Raw genomic sequence first — 24,031 nt, 5'->3', positions numbered from 1 at the left:
TTCATTCTCAATCATAGAATATTTTAACGATATTTTATTAATTTTTTGGTGAATATCTTTGGAAGATGACTATCTATATAATTTATAAATTTGTATACGAAAAAGAAATAGCTTAAAAGTATACATCGTTTATATGTATATATATATTCTTGTAAAAAAATCGTATATATATGATATAAAGCGCAATTCAATTGGTAAAATATTTATGTGTAACTTTAATCGATGGATCGAGTAATGTGTGCTTGTGTTGTCAAATAAAAAAAACATTTATATATTCAATGACGGTCTGTGCAACTTCAACAAATTTCACCCTTTATTAGAAGTTAAAAAATTAAAATTAATTATATTTTAATGAAGTATAGTTTATTTTCATCAAATTATATATAAAAAAATACAAAACCAATACAATCACTATAAAATTATAAACAAAAATTTAACAAAATTAATTGAAGAAATAAAAAATATATATAAAAAATTAGCGGTTTTTTTTAGATGAAAAATTTACTGGAGTTAATAAAAGAGCTTCTCGTTTTTGTTTGAAGGCTTTATTCGTTTCAGGTCCTTATTAAATTTTGGCATTTTATTTGTAGTTTAAATTTTTTTAATGCATTATGAACAAAAATATCAAAATCATACAATAAATTTTAAATTATGTTGGCGATGGCTAAATGTAAATCGTTACTCCTATATATTAGTGATGAAACTATACTTCAATTGTAGCAATTGGACTAGATGTGACAATTCGATTTAGTGTTTTTATATTAGATTTAAGTTCAAAATTTGATTTACATGTATTATAATAATTTAATATAACATATTTTAAAAATGGAATAAAAAATTATAAAGTTTAATTAAAATAAATTATAGTAATTTTTTTGAAACGATAAATTATAATCTTTTTAAATGCAAATATCACTCAATGATGATTTTTAATAAAATTTAACTATAAATTATTATTCAATTAATAAATAAAGCATGTTAACAAAAAACAAACCATGAAAATTCATGCATGTCAAAATAAATAGATACATGTATGTTAAAATTTAAAGGGTGTGACTAATTTTTGTTTGGATTGGTGACTTTCTCTCTCAAAAAGCCTCGCCAACTTTGTGTTGGCTCCTACACGCATATATATATATTTACATTATGCATAAAAAAAAACTTGTAAAACAATCGAAATGAGATAATATTTCAATTGAAAATGAAGCAATTACAACTATATAAAAATATTAATGTATCTTGAACCAATTTAATTCACACTATAAAGTAGTCAAAATTCTCATGAAAAATACAAAAATATTTAATGGAATTAATGTTCCCAATAAATATATTAAAATTAAAATAAAAAATATATAAAGGATAAGAATGCCTTTTTCATGTTAAAATGTAATAAATTTTCACATTTGATCCGGATCAAATTGATCCAAATAGCAAGGTCCTTATAAATAAAGGAGCAAAAAAGAAAAAATGGATGCATGGATAAATATTAATTATGTATTAATCTCGACATTTGGTTTTATATTAAATTAAATTGTATTAAAACATTATAATAAAATTATATTATTCTATCATTCTCTTGCTAGTAGCTGGAGAATTATTAAGAATGATGTTATTTCTGCGGTGAAGGCCTTCTTCATGAATTCGTATCTGCCGACTGGGTGTAACTCCAGTACGCTGATTCTTATACCCAAGAAAGACAGTGTTGATACGGTCGCGGATCTGCGCCCGATTATTCTTTCTAACTTCTTTTTTAAGATCATTTCGAAGATTCTCGCCACTCGTTTGGGTTTGGTGGCGGCGACCACTGTCTCTGGTAATCAATTCGGTTTCATTGGAGGTCGTTCTATCTATGATTGTATTGCGCTGGGATCTGAGGGTTTTAATTGCATGAACCGCACGGGTCGTAAATCCAACACGGCTTGCAAGATTGACATCAGCAAGGCGTTTGACACTATGAGCTGGAGCTTTATTACTCAGGTGCTTCGGGTTAACGGTTATCATGAGAAGTTTATTACCTGGATTTCTATCATTTTTCAATCTACTCGTATCTCCATTTTTTATAATGGGCAGTTGAGTGGATATTTCGCTTGCTCGAGAGGTGTGAGGCAAGGGGATCCCATCTCGCCAATTCTTTTTGGCATTGCGGAGGACGTGCTCAGCCATCTTTTTATAAATTGTGTAAACTCACGTCATCTTGCTCCTATGGATTTCAGCCGCGGTGCTCACTTCCCGACTCATCTGTTTTATGCGGATGACATTTTGATTTTCTACAAGGCCTCGATCAGAAATGCTCGCAAGATTAAGGAGAATTTGGACCTCTATGGTGAGATTTCGGGGCAGAATTGCAATACCTCTAAGTCTAATATCTTCTTTTCTAACGACGTCACCAGCAATATGCGTGTGGGCATCAAGCGTGAGCTCGGTTTCTCCATGGGCACGCTACCGGTTATCTATCTTGGAGTTCCGTTGTTTACTGGCCGTATTCGTGCCTCCTATCTTGCTGCTATTCATGATAAAATTGTGGATAAATTTTTCCGTTGGAAAGGTATGCATCTCTCTATGGCTGGGCGCATTTGCTTGGTTCGGTCGGTGATTCAAAGTTCTGTGACTCATTCCATGATGATTTACCGTTGGCCAAAATCTTTGATTTATAATCTGGATAAATGTTGTCGCAACTTTATTTGGTCTGGTAGTGTGGATACTAAACCGTCTTGCTCGGTGAACTGGTTGCGGGTTTGTGCTCCTCGTGTTGAAGGGGGTCTTGGAGTTCATTCATTCTCTGCTATGAATAGTAGTTTCTTGGTGAAGATGGCATGGAGGATCATTCAAGGTCAGGATTATGGCCCTTCCATTCTTAAAATGCGTTACCTCACCAAATTTGGCTATGCTAAAACATATTTGGCTTCCTCACCGTTCTGGACGAGCATAAGGCAGCATGTTGATGATCTGGTGGACAACTCTTATGCGTACATTGGGACGGGTATGAATACCTACTTCTGGAAGGATGATTGGTTGGGCTACAAGTTGCTGGATAAGCTTCGTATCCCTCCTTTTATGCATGATTTTTTGAATCAGGCTGTAGAAGATTACTATTATGATGGTATTTGGCATTTCACGGAGGCGTTTGTTATTAATTTCCCGGATGTCGTGGTGGACATTCTCTTACTTCCTATTGGTGACGAAAGGGATTCTAGATTGTGGAAGTCGTCTGTCAATGGAGATGTCACGGCGGCTTTAGCCTATGCTCGTCAAGGACCTCATTTTCCTGAGGTTAGATGGGGACGCTGGATTTGGGAGAAGTTCATCCCGGAGAGGCGTTCTTTGCTCTGCTGGCGTATCATACATAAGCGTCTACCCACGATTGATTGTTTGATGAAGAGGGGTATGATGGGGCCGAACAGATGTGCTGTTTGCGGCATGGCGGAGGAAAGTATAAACCATCTGTTCTGGGAATGTAATTCTATTCAGCCTATCTGGAGAGAGTTCACGAATTAGTTTAACAAAGACTACTCTCATTTCATGGATATTCATTGCGTTCTTGTTGCTGCCTGGAATGAGAATTTCAGCTCGCAAGTTCTTTCTTTCTGGAAGGCAGGAATCATCAATTTACTTTGGAAGATATGGGATTGCCGCAACAATATCATCTTCAAGGAGATGAATTTTCATCAACGGATCGTTACGGGATTTCTTAAAGTTATGTTTAAGGAAATGGATTTGAACTTTTCAAAGCTCGGCAACACAAACAACTCTTGGTCGGATTATCTTGCTATGCGTAGTATTGGTATGGCGACAAGGGCGGCTCCTCCTCCCACCATGATTGAGGTTCACTGGTGGCCGCCCGTAGGACAATGGATAAAAGTAAATACTGATGGTTCGGCGTTGGGAGCGCCGGGAAATATCGCAGCTGGTGGCGTCTATCGCAATAATTGGGATTGGGTCCGCGGCTGCTTCCACTACAAATGTGGTGTTGGCTTTGCCTTTAAAGCGGAGCTCTTGGCGGTTGATCACTAATTTCTTAGCAACAAAAACTGCAACTAACACAGGCAATTGTAGCAATTAATAAGTAACCGAGTATCGTATCCACATGGACTAACACAACGAAATAACTTTAACTATCTCCTAAACAAACTTAAATAGTAGACAGGTAACAGAACGTAAAGATTGATTGACTTAAACTAAAACGCAAATAACGATAAATAAAAGCACGTAGGAAAAATCTAATATTAAAAGACAACTGATCCTAGGGTAGTAAATTCATTAACTAAATCTACGTAATAAATCTATTAATCCTATGTACCAGTTTAATCCAGTTATGATGAGAGATCACTTAATTAATCAATCACTCTCGCTAGAGCAGCAACGATCGTAGATTAGTAAATTATCTATCTCCGTTAGGTCTCAAGAAAATCTACTAACTCCCGATAGCTCCTAAGAATAGCTCCCTATGATCCACCTATCTCCGCTAGGTCTCCAGGTTAAAATCATATCATACATTCCTGAATCCGCTAAACAGTTATCTCTGCTAGGTCTCAAACCGAATAGCTAAACATGCAAACTATTGATCAGATAATTCACAAGAAATTAAGCACCAGGAATTATGAATCATAAACTGGAAGGCACAAAGGTATTAACAAAGAAATCACATAAATTCGATCAACTATTTACAAACCATAGAATCAGTTAAACGAAACTAGCCAGACATAATAAAAGAAAACATAAACATAATTAAAAAGAACACAATTGGAAAAATTGAATTATATAAAAACCGAATAAGAATGATTGTAGCAGCTTGAATCTTCAATCTTGATCCAAGCCTTGAAAACTAGAAAGCAATAAAATTCTAAAGCTAGAAAACTGAAAAATCAAGTCTGGGGGTCTCCGCCCTAGATAGGTCAAAAGATGACCTATTTATAGTTTTCAGATTTCCTTCGATCACCATGGAAGTTGCCATGCAAAGTAGAATTCTAAAGGTAATAGAATCGTGTAAAATAAGGCAACTCTCCAACTGGATGCGCGCTCTGGAAAACACTCCTACTCTTGCCGACTTCGCAGCTCTTCGCCAGAGAAATGGTTGTCGCCAGAGAAACGGACCTCGCTAGAGAAACGACTTCTGTCAGGGAAATGGCGATTTCTCTGCTCTGTCTTATTTTTCTGCTCTGACAGTTGAGTCAGAGCTAACTTTTCTCCTCTGCTCTGACTTCACTTCTGACTTGGTTCCGCTGCTCTGGAGATTGATTTCTCTGACTTTTATGTTGATTTCTCTGGCGATTGGTTTCTCTGCTCTGGAGAGTTGACTTCGCTGCTCTGGGCTTTGATTTCTCTGGCGAGTGTATCTGCTCTGCTCTGCAGCGCGTGGCTTCTGCTTTGGCGCGGGCCTTCTCTGCTCTGGCACGGTGATTCACTTCTCTGACGCGCCAGATTATGCATAAAAACGGGATTCTTAGCCCGAACTCTCCAAAATTTGTTCTCTTCATCTCGAAAACCTAAATCTCCTGCAAAACATATAATACACCATAAAACGTACCAATTTTTAGAAGATTATCTTAAAATACGCACATACAAACCCTTAAAAATAGAGCAATTTAAGCATAAATCAGCGGTCATGTATGCGGTTGCTATTGCTCACAGCAGAGGGTGGAATTTTCTTTGGATTGAAGTTGATTCGTCTTACATTGTTAAACTCCTTCATTCTCGCTTGGAGGTTGTTCCGTGGCGTTTTTTGGCTTCCTGGAAACGCACCCTTCGGTTGCTTTTAGATTTTCGTTTACGAATTTCACATATCTACAGGGAAGGGTATACGGCAGCTGATATCAAGGTGAACCAGGCCCGTTCCGAGGGTTGGTGGCCTCATGCAATTGAGAAGATTAAGCATGCCGTTGCTACTGATATGGCGACACATAGTTGCGTCAGGATAAAACATTGAGATGGGTTTTTGCTTGGCGTTCTGTCGAACACTTGGTGGGCGTGTGTTTTTTGCAAAGAAATCGTGGTTCTTGGCGGTTTATTTGATTCAAATTTTGAGTGTTTGGGATTGGGTCTGGCCATGCTCGGTTTTGCTTGTGGTTGGGCTCGGATATGACCTTGCTACACTTGATGTTGTGATGCGAATGAAGAGCAAGCTCTTTTTCAAACAGGTGGTGGGCATTACCTTTGGGAAGATTTTATGGATTGGGAGATGCGTCGTCCAAAAGCAGGACTTTGGGGTACGTTCGGATTCACGCTTGAGTGAGCCAGATCAATATGATTCCTCTGAGATCGTGCTGAATTACTCTTTAGTTCCTTGTTTGCTTATTGGCGTCTCCATCTTAGCGTCAGTGAGCCTTCTTTTATGTGGGTTGGATCCATGTCGCTGAACTGGTTTCATCTGGCGAGATGGGTATGGTATTTACGGCAACGGCGTCTTACCGGCTGTTATTTATTCCGACTTCCGACAGCGGGATGCTCCCGGCGACGGCATTTAACCGGCCGGGTTGTCATCGCTTTTGAGTGGGCTGGCTTCTTGTGTTTTCATCCGGCGAGATGGGTGTGGTATCTGCGGCGACGGCGTCTTACCGGCCGTTATTTACCTCGCCTCCCCCTGATTTTATGTGTTTCCCCGGCAGTTGGGTGTTCCCGGCGACGGCGTATAACCGGCCGGGTTAACATCACTTCTGCTTTTCTTCTGGGAAATATGTGCTCGTTGATCTTGGGATGCTTACGGCGACGGCGTATCACCGGCTGTAGTGCATTCCTTCCTCTTGGTTTCTGGGCTCGTCTCTGGTTGGCAGTAAGGCGACGGCATCTCACCGGCCTTCTGCCTTCGTTTTCTTTTTTTCCTTTTGTTTCTTGTTGGGATAGAGCCGGGATTGTTTGGGAACGATGGTTAGGCCGGAGTTCCAGAAACTTTCTCTTCCGCTCTTTCCCTTTTGTTTTCTCTCCTTCTAGATGAGTACTCTTTTTCCTTTTTCCGGTTTTTCCCTCTGGGTTTTCCGTAAAAAGGTTTTAACGAGGCTCGGCCCTTAGTCTGCTTTCTTGTGCTTTCAAGGGTTTTTTTTAGGTTTTTTCTTTTAATAAATCGCATTTTAATAATCATTCTCTTGCTAGTCTCTAATTTATCCAGTCTGAAAATAAAATTTCTACATGGACTATCTCATTTTTTTTCTTGAGTTATTATGCAAGCAATGCTCTTGGTCCGGGGTGGAAAATATATCGAATACTTGATATATCATAGTTATCGTATTTTTTAAAAAAATATCAAAAAATACAAATTTAAGATATATTGTAATTTTTGATAAAGTATAATGTAGTACCAACGGTTTTTTATATCGAAGTAAATCATTACCATAGCATGTACCGAAATTTGATACTCTCTCCTTCTATAAAAAAATGTTTCAAGAGAGGGTGACATAGATTTTTTCAAAAAAATTGTGTTGTTTATTGAATGAGTGGAGGAAGATGCCACAAAAAAAAAAATGAAAAAATCAATTAAGTTAGTGAGTGTAGCTAGGGGCCCACACAAATTAGTGAGAGGAGAAAATGACTCACAAATTATTACTCCCTCCATCTGGTTAAAAGCGGCCATATTCTTTTCGGAATAGAAAATAAGAAATTGATTGTTAGTATATTTTAATTGAGTGTGGTCCACCACATTCTTTTCCGAATAGAAAATAAGAAATTGATTGTTAGTATATTTTAATTGAGTGTGGTCTACCAAATTAATGAGTTAATTAAAATTGCATTAAACACTTTATTGCATCAATTATACTAACAGATCTATATCTAGGCGGGTCCTTCTTTATCTTCTCACTGCATCTCTTCCATTCTATCCTCCATTTTCTGTGTGAATGCAAGAAAATTGGGTGATTGAAAACTGATTTAGATTGCATCTAAATTGATCGAAAATGGAGGATAGATTCTCACTCCATCTCTTCCATCTCAAAATCTAATTGATTGAAAATGAGCAAAAAATACAATATTATCTCAAAATCTAATTTCACGACACCTAAACCATCTCAAAAATGCAATACTATCTCAAAATCTAAATCGCCGCCTGAAAGCCCTATCCCCCATCAGAAATTGAACTTAGCTTTGATGGAGAAAGACTGCTCCTATCTTGTTTAGCCGAGCGGCCTGAGGCAAGAGGCTGACTGTTCTGTTCCATCAGACCCAGGGATTTCAGGAGGCAACATAGGCCCAAGAACGACGTCGACTTCCTCGGATGTTATAGAGCGGCGGAGAGGCGGTGATTTCCGAGGCGAGATTTAGGGCTCATCCCGTGGGTGTTTCTATGGAGTAAGGCTTGAGAAGAGAGCCAGCGCCGACTGCAGCGGTGTCGACTTCAATGGGTATTCAGGGCCACGATGAAGGCACCGGCTCGCCGGATCCTCAGTGGTGGCGGCGGGTGTAGAGAGAGAGACGAGAGAGTGCTACATAGGGTTAGGGGTAGGGGTGTCGATCGGTTCGGGTTGGGTTATTCGTACCCGAATTTTTGGTTACCCGAACCCGAAATTGCCATATTTCACTAACCGTTCCCGAACTGTTTTAGGTGTTCGGTTACCTAATAACCGCTTCGATTAACCGATTCAGTTATTTGGGTATCCGAAATACCCATTTAAAAACTAAATTTAGGTCATACTTAGGCAAAAATAGCTGCGTCTAAGCAATTCAACTCGCACTTAGCAATTCTAAAATTGGCAGCACTCAGCTCACACTAAGCAATTCTAAAACTAATTCAAAGTGCGTCTAACTTTTTTTATTTTTTTATTCAGCACTAGGCTCTATTATAAGATATATTTTCAGATGCTAGAATGATGAAGACGAGTAAGTGCGCCCCTATTTCAAAAACTGATGAATTCTAATGTTTTAAGCCTCTTCCCCAATCACCAGCAAGTGCGCCCCTATTTTCTCTAATGTTTCGAGCCTCTTCCCCAATTTCTAATGAATTCTAATGTTTCAAGCCGCTTCCCCTATTTCAAAAACTGACTATGATCTTGTGGAGAAGAAGAATAAGAAGCACACAGCAAGTGCGCCCCTATTTTCTCTAATTTTGCTGCGGACAGAGGGCGGCCAGCGGACGGCGTCGGACGATCGGAGAGGGAAGGGAGACCGGGATTTGGGAAGAGGGAAATGGAATGGGTCTGTGACGGACGGTTGAGTGTTGAGGAGTGAGTAGGATTAATTTTTAATTTCTACCAATTAATAATTAAAATATATATGTTATATATATTTATTAAATAATTAATTAAAAAGAATTCAATTATTCAGTTAACCCGAATCGGTTATCGGGTTAACCGATAACCAAAATTTTTCTAAAATCAATAACCGAAAAAGACCCATTACCCGAAAATTTCGGTTATTGGATACCCAAACCTAAAAATTTCGGTTCGGTTAATGGATTAACCAAAACCCGATAACCAATTAGACAGCCCTAGTTAGGGGTGAAATGATTAGAAAATAGAGTTAAAGTAGTAGGTTAGAATTATGGTTTAGTTAGTGTTTAATTAGTGGCCCTAATTTTTTTTTGAGAGGAAAAACTCAAATTTTATATATCGGAATGAGCAATATCTAGGAGCCATGACGGGAAGTCATTTCTCCAGATTACATTCTGAGAGGAAATAGCTAAACAAGCTAACTCATGGGCGGCCGTGTTAGCGGAACGCCTCATGTGATAGAAATCAACGACAAAAGTGTTCCTGACATGCTAAAAAACTTCCCAAAGCTCATCACTAAGGGACTCAGATCCATTGTAAGTTTCGTGAAGCACGTGGATAGCAAGAATGGAATCAGAGAAGATAACAATCAGTCCCAAGTCGCTCTCAAAACAAAAACCAATGGCAAGCATCATGGCATGTAACTCGCCCATAAGAACAGAAGTGATATACCCCGCGAGGCGGCTCACAGCAGCCACAATCGAACCCAAAGAATTACGCACCACAAAACCAACTCCCACACACTGCCCTTCGTCACGCCATGCCACATCAACATCAACCCTCAAAATACCTATGTGGGGCGTGGTCCAGAACCCGTCTCCCTCAGGAGGGAGGATGCGTTGCACAATGGCAAGTTTTTGACGAGCTTTTTGGTAGTTTAACAACAAAAAATCAATCCCATGAACCCTGGCCTTCGCATCCTTAACTTTGGAGCCATTTTAGCTTCACAAAGGATACGCCAAACCTCCCAAAGCCGCATAAACCAGCGCTCCATAAGCTCCACTCCACCCTTCTCATGAATAGCAAGACACAAATCAACTAAAGATAGTTTCCTAAGTTGCCTATTCACGGTCCAGAACTTAGTGATTTTCCAAAGATCGCTGACTTCGTTACAAAAAATCAAGCAGTGTGTCGTAGAACCCCAAGCCATACAACACCAGGAGCAAATTTCGTTTGTCGGAACATGGTGGCGAAACAAATTTGCGTTTGTAGCAATTAAATTCTTAACAGCTCGCCAAGCAAAATGTTTCACTTTAGGTGGGAGGTTGAGAGCCCATAAGGTCTTCCACCAGGCACGTGAAGAAGGCGATGAGGTGGATTCACGCTGTGAGTAGAATTCAGAAGCACATAAATATCCCGACTTCATGGTGTACCTGTCTTTCTCGTCAAACACCCAGAATCTTCCGTCCACGCCTCTCCCTTCATTGAGTTTAATAGACAAGACACCATTAGCATGGTGTGGTAGAAAGTTTCCCGAATCAAACTCACGTTCCAAACGTTCCCATCATCAATAAAGTCAGCAACCTTAGAGTCGTTCATGGACGCAGAGATCAGGTTTGTTGCTGCTGCGAAGGTCCCCGAGATCCAAATATCTTGGAAGGCACGGATATGATTCCCATCGCCAACCTTCCACCTAATTCCTTGTCGCAAAAGGTCACGACCCCAGCATAAAGAACGCCACAAATAGGAGCAGTTCGATGTGATTTTGGCTTCCATAACATCGAAATTCCAGAAATATCTTTGCTTAAGAATACGGGCCACGAAAGAATCAAGATGCTTATCGAGCCCTATCAATCGAGCCAATCCACAAGGTTTCGAACTAGCCCTATCGAGGTACATATCATTCGGGTGCGGGCTAATTGGGTTGAAGTGTTTTTTGGTATAGAAATTTCTAACTTTAGCCCTAAATGTTCTGATTTCGGGCTAGCCCATCGAGCTAATCAGACTCAAAAATTTATTTTAAAAAATATTTAATAAATTTTCATTTGTGGTGTATTTTTTTTTATCATACAACACTATATTTGTGTTCAGTGGCGGATCTACATGGGAGCAAGGGGGTACAAACCCAAGAAAAAGTATAATATAGTATTATAATAATTATATTAGTGCGTTAAATGTTTAACAATTTACAATGATTTGTTTTATTAGTTTGTTAAGTTTATGTTATTTTTGTCTCATTTTTGTTTCTAATTAGATAAGCTTTAATATTGAATTTGAGTAAATCATTGGGTTAAAATAAATTGCGAACTATTAATAATAAAATTAGTTTATTTATTTAGAAAATAAAATAATTTCTAAAAAAATATACATAATATCCATCTAATATGTTGTTGATATAAATATGTAAAAATTTGAAGGATGATAATTAGTATGATTACGTCCAAAAGAATTAATAAGAATATATTTTATAGTTAGAGGGAGTATAATTATAAAAAAATAAACTAAACTAATGTACTAATTTACTAATACTAACACTTTCAATCTAATATACATATAGAGGGAGGTTCAAAGAGAATTCTAAATATTTAAAGAATAGAGAACAAGTGAAAAAAAAAAATGAACAGATCTATATAACTTTGATGAACAAATCAATGTAGCTCATGAACAACATTTTGGCCTGGGTTCGAACCCTGCTGGTGGCGAAATTTTCACTATTTTGACTAAATACGTCCGTTCATTAGTTATGTTGATCTGTTCGTAAAATGTATAGATTTGTTCATTCTCTCGGTAAATACGTTCGCGTACAATACGTCCGTTCGTTCTCTAAATACGTCCGTTCATTCTCTCTCTCTCTCTCTCTCTATATATATATATATATATATATATATATATGTCCGCGTGTTTTCACTTAATATTTGTGTTTAATTTTTTGTCATAATATAATATATTAGATTTATTAATTATTATATTATCGATGTTCATTTATATTATATATTTCATTAAATTTTCAATTTGATTTGATTGCTCTGTATTTTTTTTTGTATCACTTAAATACATTTATATATTTTTATAATACTCCTATTATGTATTACAAATACGTATGAATTATCGGACGTGCGGAGCACGGGTATAATACTAGTATCTTGGAAGGCACGGATATGATTCCCATCGCCAACCTTCCACCTAATTCCTTGTCGCAAAAGGTCACGACCCCAGCATAAAGAATGCCACAAATAGGAGCGGTTCGATGTGATTTTAGCTTCCATAACATCGAAATTCCTAAAATATCTTTGCTTAAGAATACGGGCCACGAAAGAATCAAGATGCTTGATAATCCTCCATATTTGTTTCGCCAGGAGAGCCTGATTGAAATTAGAAATTTTCCTAAAGCCCAAACCTCCAACAGACTTCGGTTCACAAAGTTTCTTCCATCCAGACCAATGCATGTAGTTCCGTTCCTCATTCTCACCCCACAGAATTTTCCATAAATCCGTTCAATATCATCACATATGCCGTACGGGATTTTGAAACAAGACATGGTGTATGTGGGGATAGATTGAAGAATAGATTTAATAAGAGTCTCTTTACAGCCCGCCGAGAAGAGCTTGTGTTTTCAGCTGCTGACTTTCTTGCAAATGTAATCCCGAATATATTCAAATTGGACTCGTTTCTGTCGTACAATGAAGGTGGGCAGCCTAAGATACATGGCATGCCCCTGAGTCTCTTTGATGCCCAAAACGCCAATAACTTCATCGATGTTGCGGCGAGTCGTACTTGGACTGAAGGAGATGGCAGATTTGTCAAAGTTAATCTCTTGTCCGGATGCCTTCTCATACTTGATGAGAATGCTCTTGAAATTGGCTACCACTCTGGGACCAGTCTTGAAAAATATCAAGTTGTCGTCTGCAAAAAACAAGTTAGTAATGGAAGGACAATTTCCTCGCAATGTTGATGCCACAGAACAAGCCTTGTCTTTCATAACTTCTTAGGAGCGAGGAGAATCCCTGAGCAAAAATGACGAACAGGAAGGGGGAGAACAGACAGCTTGTCTAAGGCCCCGAGTTGGGACCAAAGATCTGACAACCTTCCCATTAACCACAAAAGAGAAGTGCACAGAAGTCACACACTGCATGATGAGATCCACTGTCGCAGTAGGGAAACGCATGGCCAACATCATCGCTCTTAAAAAACCCCCATTCCACCCTATCAAATGCTTTGCTCATGTCTAGTTTTGCAGCTACAAACCCATCCTTCCCCGATTTCCTGTGTCGGATCCAATGCATGCATTCATATCCCAAGAGAATATTATCTGAAATCAATCTTCCATAAACAAAGGCACTTTAGGACTCGTCGATGATCTTTGGTAAGAAGGAACAGAGCCTGTTAGAAAGCATCTTGGCAACAATTTTGTAGATAGTGTTGCAGAGACTATTAGGACAAACATCTTTGATGGTGATGGGTTTCTTAATTTTTGGAATCAAACGATGAGAGTGTTGTTCCAATCTTTCACGCTGGCTCATCTATTCATCACGGCCAACACCTCTTTAGTGACTGATGCGCCAATTTCTGCCCATAATTTCTGAAAAAATATGGGGAGGGGGGGAACCCTCAGGGCCCGGGGATTTGTGTGAATTCATTTGAAAAAGAGCCTTGCGAACATCTCTCTCCAAAAAATTAGCAAGTAAGCTTTTCTGATCTTCCGCCTCCAGGTGAGTAGATAAACAGCTGGTGACCTCAGAAAAATGGTCGGCGCAGGGGTTACATGAAGTAAAAAGCCCCACGAAATGCTCCTGAATAATCCCCGTAATTTGTTCTTCATTATCCACCATGATACCAAACCTGTTCTCCAGCCATTTAATCGTGTTTCGTTTCTTCCTTTCACTCGCAAAAGCATGAAAGAACTTAGTGTTGCGATCTCCCAAACTCAACCAATTAGTTCTAGATCTTTGCTTCCAGTGTACCTCTTCCGCTTCAGTCATAACTTCAATATCCTTATTGATTCTAGCAAAATTCGAGTGGAAGTGCTCAGAACCAAGTCTAGCCAGAAGGGCAGCTCGTTCCTTTCGTAGTTTGAAAGTGGCTCTAATTAAGTGTAAATATTCTTTATTTTAGAAAGTAGCGAGAAATAATGGCACAGACGAAAATAAAAATGTGGCCAGTTTTAATTAGGGAAGGAGCAAAATACCGAAAAATCGGTATACCGCACTTACCGTACCAAAAAAATACCGAAATTTCGGTATACTGTAAATTTTGGTATGGTATTGTACCGTACCGAAAATTTTCGGTACGACAATGGTATCAATTTTTCTCATACTGCAGTATACCGATGTATACTGATACTGCGGTATATACCGTTGTTTTTTGTATATACCGTGTTACGGTATATACTGCAGTATCAGTTATACCGAAATATCGGTATATACCGGTAGTATATACCAAAAAATCCGTATACCGTCAAAATAAATTATATATATATATATATATATAATTATTGGTAAGTTATTAAAAATATCTTTTTCATAATTACTAAAAAATTAATGACAACTTATAAAATATATATTTATTAATAATTAAAAATATGTAAATAAATGGAATAAATATAATATAAGTTGCATCATGTTAATTTAACTAAAGGACTTTAAAAAGTATACAAATATATTATATAACTATACAAGTATGAGCTATATATATATATATATATATATATATATATATATCTATATTTATATGTCTATATACTATAATTCTAATTCTAGAATAACTATATCTCTAGAATAAGTTACATCCATGTTATATAAAATATTAACTAATAGATAATAATAAGTCATAAGTAAATTTTGAAAAGTAAATAAATTGAGTAAATATAAAACTCAAACAATAATTACAAGATCTACTAGGTTATTGATGAAACTAGAATATCAATACATAGTCAATTAGAATATATAACTATATAAGTGTGAGCTAGTATATGTAGACTATAACTATAATTTTAGAATAAGTTAATTTTAGGGATGTAAAGTAAACAAATCGAATTGAAGCGAATATTATTGGATTCGATTTATATTCGTAAAAATAATTGCATATTCCAAGGGTTACTCGAATATCTTTCAAATTTTATTTGCTATTCATATTCGATATGTACAAATATATGATAAGGCATGAAAAGGTATATCAACAATTTCGGTATACCGTAAGGTATGGTATATCGACTTTCGGTATGGTATACCGCACTATCGGTACGACAGTGACATAAGAAAAGTTCATACCGAACTTTTCAGTATGCCGATCTTTGGTATACCGAAAAGTAAGGTACGCCAACGGTATGAAAATTCTCATACCACAATTTACGGTATGATATACGGTATGATGAAAATTTTTCGGCATACCGTACCGATCCACCCCTAGTTTTAGTGGGACGGAGAGAGTATTAAAAATAGATTAAGATATTTTTTTGTAGACAAACCAAAATGACAAATTAAAACATCTTTTCGTGAACGAGGAATTATATATCAGTATTTCAACAATACATATCAATTTTCATGTGTACTACTCATCCCGTCCACAATTTAAAGCCCTACTTGCTCTTAATTTTTGTCCATAAATTAAAGCCATATTCTGCTTTTTGTACTTTTTTACTCTTCTTCTTTTTCTATATTTAGTATACTTTATCACTAGTGGACCCACTCACAACACCTTTATCACTTTAGTCAAATATCTTTCTAACTTTAGTCAACTACCCTTATATTTCATCCACATCACATTTTTCAGCTTTCTTAGTCTCTGTGCCCACACCAAAGTGGGGCTTTAAATTGTGGACGGAGGGAATAACATATACCCGTGTTGCAGTACATACCATTTGTCACACCCCAATTCTTGAATGAATAAATATAATCGAGGTGCGACTAAAATCAAAGAAATAAACAAGGAACAACCTTGTTAAAACCCGAATAAAATAACAAGTCAGGCTAGTCCCCTTTGGATCACAAGTTTAGTGTCATGCTTCTGATAACCAACATTTAGAATGAAATACTCGTGAACTAATAGTCTCGGCTCAACAAAATATATATAAAAGTTGAGAGTCTAAGCTCGATAAGAAACATAATTCAGAATTTACATATAGGTCTTAAGTCAGAGAAAACAAAAGACAAAAGAGCTAGTGCAACAGCGGAAGACAAAAATACAGAGTTGAATCCTAGCCTCAGCTCTGCCCCGTCAGCACCGACCAATCAACCTGAAAACATTTGAAAGTAATTTTGGGCTAAGTACTAATGTACTTAGTGGGCTAGCATTTTTATAAACATTTCGTAATCATAAGAGCAGTTTATCCAATTATACTTGACATGACTTAGAAGATTTTAAATTGAAATAACTTCTAAGCATGTTAAAACATTTCATAGTATTGCGCGCAATTGTCACACTCCCTTTCCGTTACTCGCTGTGATCCCGGACCTTTTAGCCACCGACGGATCCATTTCTCCTTCTTACTTGAACTGAGGGCGTAACCCAGTCAAGTTCCCATTTGGGACCCAATGCTCCGGAACACATCCTGTCGAGCACCCTTATAACGCCTCATACATACATGATTAGTGCCCGAATGGAGATCAACCCACCGAGTCAGCTAATAGGTGTACACAATTCTCAAATAACGTGTTAGGTCAAGAGAGAACCTCGATCGATTCATTGTTGCGAGCCTTAAACAGAGCAGAGTGCACAAAATATTTTATCTGATAAACAGTTTTCATTTCATTGAAACATTTAAGCTCAATAGCTAAATCATACATTTGGAAATAAGCCCACCTGATTAGGCAATGCCTGTCGTTAAATCTTAACTCTGAATTGGAATAGCAGTGCTAATCCTCCTGACCTACAAGAAATCTATTCTTAATAGGTCTCTTAAATCTAAACCAAGTCACGGTAAAGTGCTTAACATTCTATGATTCACTTAGCCGAGTTTTTAAAATTTAATGAATAAAAATTTGAAAAAAATTCTCTTGAGTCAAGAACACCAACAATATTCTTACTCGTCTTTCTCTCGTAATTGAAATTATGAAAACCAATTAAAACATGATGCAATGCATGACTCCAGGAACTGAACACGAACAGCAGCCTAGTTCATGCAAACTCTAACATTTACACATAACTCAACTGCCCTGTCAGAGAAATCGCCTAGCCAGAGGAATCAACTTCCAGAGGAAACGACGCCAGAGGAATCGATGCCAGAGGAATCGACGCCAGAGGAATCAACGCCAGAAGAATCGACGCCAGAGGAATCGACGCCAGAGGAATCGATGCCAGAGGAATCACTCCAGAGGAATCAACGCCAGAGGAATCAACGCCAGAGGAATCGACGCCAGAGGAATCAACGCCAGAGGAATCGACGCCAGAGGAATCGATGCCATAGGAATCACTCCAGAGGAATCAACGCCAGAGGAATCAACGCCAGAGCTGGAACGAACCCGCTGGAACGCCAGAGCTGGAACGAACCCGCTGGAACGCCAGAGCTGGACTTCACGCACCAACTCAACAAAAACAACACTCATGCTTCTTTTCTCGATCTAACACTCCTCAAAACCTTAAACTTAACTTATCATGCTCAACTTCAAACTTAGAACACAAAACTCAAGAAAGCCTTAATATGCATTTCTAAGTTCACGCACAACACAACCATTTGTACAACCTACAATCTATCATGCTTGGTAAAAACAAAGATAAACAAAGAACAAACCTAGCATGCTCCTAAAACACAAACACAAGTTACATCGATTAACAAAAATCGAAGAACAAGTGACGACGACGAAGAACATAGCCGGGCTGCCCTCTTGGGTTCCCTTGCTATGGTTCGAACCAACCTTAACTCCTTCATTAAACATGCTCAACATCTACCCAAGAACAACATACTAAAAACTTACGACGATCCGTCGTCGTTTCAAATAAAGTCGAGAATCGACGTTTTTTTCGACGTCGACGAAAATCGAAAAGAAAACCATGGAAACGTAGGTAGAGATGTTACCTACGTGAAAACGTGATCGAAAAGATGATCGGCGCTCGTCTTAGTGCTCAAATCGGAGCTCAAAAGCTTGAAGAAGCTTTAATGGAGGTGTGTGTTCTTGGTGTTTGTGTGTGTAAGAGAAAAGGTGGTGGTTGAATGGGAAGAGAAAGATCGGAGTGCAGCATAGGAGATATATATATATATATATATTGAAGAGAGAGAGAACAGTGAGGCGGTGGTGGTGGTCGAAAAATATCAAGGAAAGTGGTGGGTTGGGCTTTGACGGAAGATGATGGGTTGGGCTCTCATTTATGCATACTCATGTGTAATTAAAACATAAGGCCCAACATAAATTAAATCCCAACATACCTAAAATGCTTGAATGCTTAATTAAATAAATATGCAATGCATATAAATTAATTTACTAAATTTACAAATGCTTTTGTAAATCATTTTTGTTGGAATTAAAATAATTTCTTTTTCTCAATCCGACGTGAATTATCTTAAATCTAAGTTCAAAAATAATTCTAATCATAATATAAATGGGCGGGGTGTTACACCATTATATCGGTACATATCGTGGTTCGGTATATCGATATATACCGTACCAAAATATATTATTTATGTTATATATATAACTAGTGATAAATTATTTTCAAAAAATGCTTACTCGTAATTAATGACAAATCACAAAATATATGATTACTGATAATTAAAAAATAAAAATATTTTATGTTCTTAATAACAATCATAATTATAAAATCATATTCTTGCATATTTACATCTTTATTATATAATTAATTAACTCTTATATAAAAAATAGTTGTAGTCAACTTTGAAAATTAAATAAATAGAGTCCATATAAATCATATAATCGGATGATATTAAATAGATTATTCAAGTTTATATTATTAGTATGCTTCAAAAAAAAAAAGTTTATATTATTAGTACATAACAAAAATTAATATAATTAATTATAATGTACATGTATACAAATATGAGTTACATAATAATATTTACATATGAATTATAATGTACATGTATACAAATATTTACAAATATGAGCAACGGCGCCTCCCCAGATCTCGAAGCTCGCTGCGAGACTTCCGTCTCTCGCTGACCCTCAGCTGCGCGACTGCACCGCGGCTCCCAGGTCGACTCTTCTCACGGCCACCGCACCCAGCAACGGCGAATCCCCGGCGGATGGCCACCAGTTCGCCGATCATCGGTCGAGACAAGGGGGGTCTTAACCTTCCCCCGGTTTCTTCCAACTTTGATGTTCGAACTAAACCTGATCTCTCCCATGATATGCGTCTGCCTCCCAGGGGGTCGGGTACAGATTCCGACGCGGTTGCCGTCGGAATGCGATCTAGTGGCAATTCATCAAATCTGACAGATAAGGAACCCACCCAGATTCTCACTTATTCCGACATCGTTAGCATCTCCCCTAAGAATGACGATAGAGTTTCTTATGCGGAGGCTACTGGCAAGAAACCGGTGAAAATACAGGATTTGGCTGCTCACATTTTTCATGATCTGCGGCCTACTAAGGAGGGCGAGCAGTTCTCCCTCAAAATACCGAAGGATCTATATCTTGAGGAGATTAAGGCCTTTGAATTTGCTTTGACAGGACGTTTGTTTCTTCAGAAAGGAGACAAACCGAGATCAACTTTGGAACTAAAGTGGGAACTTCAGAGATTATGGAGTTTAACCTCTGATTGGCAACTAATTCCTTTGGGAAAAGGTTATTTCACTCTCCGATTTACTACGGCTGAAGATAAGGCTACAACAAAGGGAAAGGCAGTTTGGGAGCTCTCAAAAGGGCTCCTCCGACTCCGTGCATGGACTCGAAATTTTGATCCTTTCAAAGAGAATTCCCCTTTGGCGGATGTTTGGGTTCGCATACACTATCTGCCGATAGAATACTGGAACCCACAGGTTATTTCTGGAATTGGCAGATATTTGGGCCACCCCTTAAAGATCGATGGAGCGTCGGCACGACGTGACTTCGGACAATTCGCTAGAATCCTTGTGGAAATCGATATGTCGCAAAATCTACCTTCTACTCTTTTAATTGATGGTGAGGATACATCATTCCATGTTGAATTTGTCTTTGAAAATTTGCCTCTTTACTGTCGTCGTTGCAAAATAACTGGGCATTCTCAAGAAACATGTCGAAAAAAACAACGTGTGGAGCCGGTAGCTATTCAGGAAAATCTGACGGCTGCTCCTAACCATCAGTCTGGTGTTGTGAATCATAAACAATGGCACATTGTGAAGCAGGGCAAGAAGGTTGTTGTCCCAATCGTGCAAACCACGGGGGAACAGCAGAACACTACTAGTTTTGGCCATTTGGCGACGGGGGGGCAGCAGCATGATTTCCAGAATGAAGGCCATGAGATGGCTGGCAGTAACCCAGTTCTGGATTCCAAGAGGGTTGACGATCATGGCTCTGAGGAGAGAGCGTTATACGAGCCGGAGGCAGCGGTGTTGGTTTCGGTTGATCAGGAGCTTCATAAGACGACTGGTAGTGAGGACGAGGTGGACGAGGAAATTGAGATGGAAACGCCGGCTGGGGATCCGACTGAGATTGTTACGGCTGCTGCTGATTTGGATGAAGCTCGCAATTCTGAGCAAGCTGGAGAGTTCGTTGGTCAGCAGGCTAAAAAATTGGATGGTGATTTGGGTGAGCAAAGCAAAGACTCGCACACTACTGCTCCAGAAGATATTGATAGTCGTATCAGTCGGTTGGAGGCGCAGGTTAGCCAAGGAATGCAAATGCTTGTTGAGCAAGCACCGCCTAAGCGACGAGGACGTCCTCCAAAAGGTATGGAGCGTCCGCGCGTTACACAGAATCATGAAGATAGCATAAAAAGCCGCCTCAGAAATGCGGAGGAAATGGGTCAGAAGCCGAGGGACTTCGTCATTGATCATAGCGGAAGTGCTAGTTTGCGTGTTATGAATAATATCGCCACAGGACGTTGGTCGGACGAAATGGAGGTGGACGATTTTTTGAATGGTTTTTAAATCGCTTTTTGCTTTGTTTCCTGTTTGACGAGCTCCTTTCCGAGTCTCGTGCCTCTAGTCTGCATTACTGTGCTTTCATTGGCTTTTTTCTTTTTCTTTTTATAAAAAACCTCAATTTAATTTACATATCTATTATTATAATTATAAAATAAGTTAGATCTATTTACATAACTTATAATGTATTGTATATTTTATATCATTAGTACTACATAATGAAAATTACTTATGTTGGTCATACACTTTAAAATTTCAATCATTATCGTCTAAAAAAAAAAGGTTCAATCATTATATGTGTGTTTTTAAAATCAAATATTAGTGAGGCACCCAAAGACTCTTCTATGTGAGAGGTATTGGGTTCAATCCCGCTTGGCGATGATGTTTTCCCACTTTAGGTAGTAATGTATTATTGTTGTACTGTATGTCCTCCCGTGCGATTGTAATACCCCGGATTTTCGATCCTAGGTTTCATATGATCCTATTGATATTATTAGGATATGATAGGTCCCTAATTCCCGGTTAAAAAGAATAATTATCCTAGCGATGATTTAATGAGTCTTGATGCCTAGGTTTTTTCTTAAGGAAGACGGTAAATAAGAAGATGATTATTTTATTTTTCCTTGTGATATTGATTTAAATAAAAATGTGTATATATGTATATTTATTTTCATTTCAAAGTATGAAAAGCAAAGTGCATAATTATTTTAATACGAGTTTGATTTTAAGACGGGTTGAGCGAAAATGGACCCGTAGAATGGGCCGAAGGGTGGGCCGATTATTGGACAAGACTTGGGCCTATTTTAGGCCATATTATATAGTTAAATGCAACCCATTTCAGCCCCAAAATCCCCTCAATACATCAGCCACCTTTTTAAATTCAAATGGGGACAAAGGAGATCATTGCATGCATTGGGACTACCAAAATGATGGGAAGTGCAAGAGCCTCACAACCAATGCACCCATGCATTGGTGGCAGCCACCCTACCCCCGTAGACCTCATAATTTCGTGCTCCCCTCTCCCTAAAGCCAAGAGTTGGCAGATGCAACTTCCTCCATACCCTTTAACTCTCTCTAGAAAGCCTAAAGTCCTCACTCCACATCCACCCCTCTCCATTTTCGTCCCTCCTCCCTTCCCCCACTTCCACAACTTTTCTCCCACCATTATCACACTCCATAGAAGCCCTTGAAGCCCCAAGGGAAGTATCAAAGCAAGGGAGAGCGTGGAAAAACTAGGGCGTAAAGTTAGAGTGAAGGTTGTGCTTCGAGGGTGAGTTCTTCTTTGATTTTCTCAACTGAAAAAGCTTTATGGCTATGGATTTTTACACATATGTGTGATATATTATGTGAGGATATGTTTTATGATTTTGGATGTTTATTTTGGTAGAGTTTATTGGGTGAAAAACCGTGCATGTGGTAAAGCAGTGAATCTGCCATAGCTACACTGCTCCGGCAGTGTTTTGTAAGGCGATTCCAGCCATCCAAACGGTGCCCAAAAATTCCCAAATTAATTTTGTATCGTGTTTAATATTTTTTCTATACTATGGTAAAATTTCAGAATATTTGGAGCTCGTATATTTTATTTATGAATTTTTGAACGTCACTGCCTGTCAGGAATGCATTTCTGGTAAACAATCTTTGGGCGGCCATAAGTCAAGTTTCAATCGGTGAAAACCTTTGAAACTTGAATATGTCTCTCTAGACTCCCGTATCTTTCTTTTGGTATCGACCTCACCATTTTTGAGTAAGGAAAACAACCGGTATAAATTCTTGAAATCTAGTTCTTATTCTTTGTACCATCCAGTAGTAGGTTTTACAAATCTACGACTTTGAGGTGGCAAAGGCTAACCTAAATCTTTGATTCTCAAGCCCATATTTCTACTGAATATTCATTGACATGTTAGAAACTTATTTGTTCATTTGTAGAATTTTTGGTGAAGTCTAAAGTGGTTATTCTGATTTAAACTTTGAATCTACCGAACTTGAACTCTTTTTGTGCACTGAACTTTGGATGTTAATATCTCCTAAACCATGAATTTTCTTGGGGTAAATTTAACTGGAGAGTGTTACACTCTCTCCCTAGTTTTTGGATTGACCCTTGTAGTTCCCAGTGGCCTTTTGTAATGGGAGATATGAATTTTTAAAGAATGCCCATTGACTTGGTTCTAATCTGGAAATCTGAAATTTCCAGATTTTTGCTTGTTAAGTACCCATCTTTGAGTGGTCATATCTTGCTCGTTTGAACTCCGTTTCATTCGATTCAAATTAGAGAATGATCCTTGAAATGCCTAGTTTCCAGAATGTCCTTTGGAACCTCATTTAGAGATCCGAGGCAGATTTGGTGTCTGTTGCAAAACAGCCCCTTAAGAGCTCAAGTTTTGAAAGTTGGTTTTAAAGGATGTTTCATGAAATATTATGTATATGTGCATGACAAGTTTGGGACATGTTTTGTGCAAAGTTTTCATGTAAATGAGTGAGTTAACCTAGATAAGGCATCAAGATAAACTAATGTATGTAAAATGCACAATCCCTAGTTCGATTATGCGTTGTAAGTCCGGGAATTGGTTGACCTAGAGACCCTAAGTAAACAACGGTTTTTGTTATCCATGATAAGTGCTAAGAGTTAAGAACTCGTCTTGTCGGAATTGGTCCGCAGGACGGTGCCACAGCTTAAGATCACCTCTTTTCCACACTAAGGATCAGGTGGGCTTATTTTTCAAATGTATGCTTGAGTTATTAAGCTCTAAATGTTTCATGAATTGAAAACTGTTTATCCAATAAATATTTTTGTGCGCTCTGTTATGTTTAAGGCTCGCAATTCATGGATCGATCGAGGTTCTCTTATGACCTAACACGTTGTTTGAGAATTGTGTACACTTGTTAGTTGTTTCGG

General features: G+C 38.1%; 1 protein-coding gene across 1 annotated transcript; it reads left to right on the top strand.

The window, feature by feature from the left end:
* The first annotated feature begins 3,519 nt into the window (after positions 1–3,519).
* On the top strand, positions 3,520–4,011 carry LOC130990876 (uncharacterized). Its single transcript, XM_057915103.1, has one exon. The coding sequence runs from the start codon at positions 3,520–3,522 to the stop codon at positions 4,009–4,011; it is 492 nt and encodes a 163-aa protein (XP_057771086.1).
* Positions 4,012–24,031: the final 20,020 nt, after the last annotated feature.

Source organism: Salvia miltiorrhiza, chromosome 6, assembly GCF_028751815.1.
Source record: "Salvia miltiorrhiza cultivar Shanhuang (shh) chromosome 6, IMPLAD_Smil_shh, whole genome shotgun sequence".
NCBI lineage: Eukaryota > Viridiplantae > Streptophyta > Magnoliopsida > Lamiales > Lamiaceae > Salvia > Salvia miltiorrhiza.
Note: the sequence above shows the minus strand (reverse complement) of the source record. Positions and strands in the feature narration are given on the sequence as shown.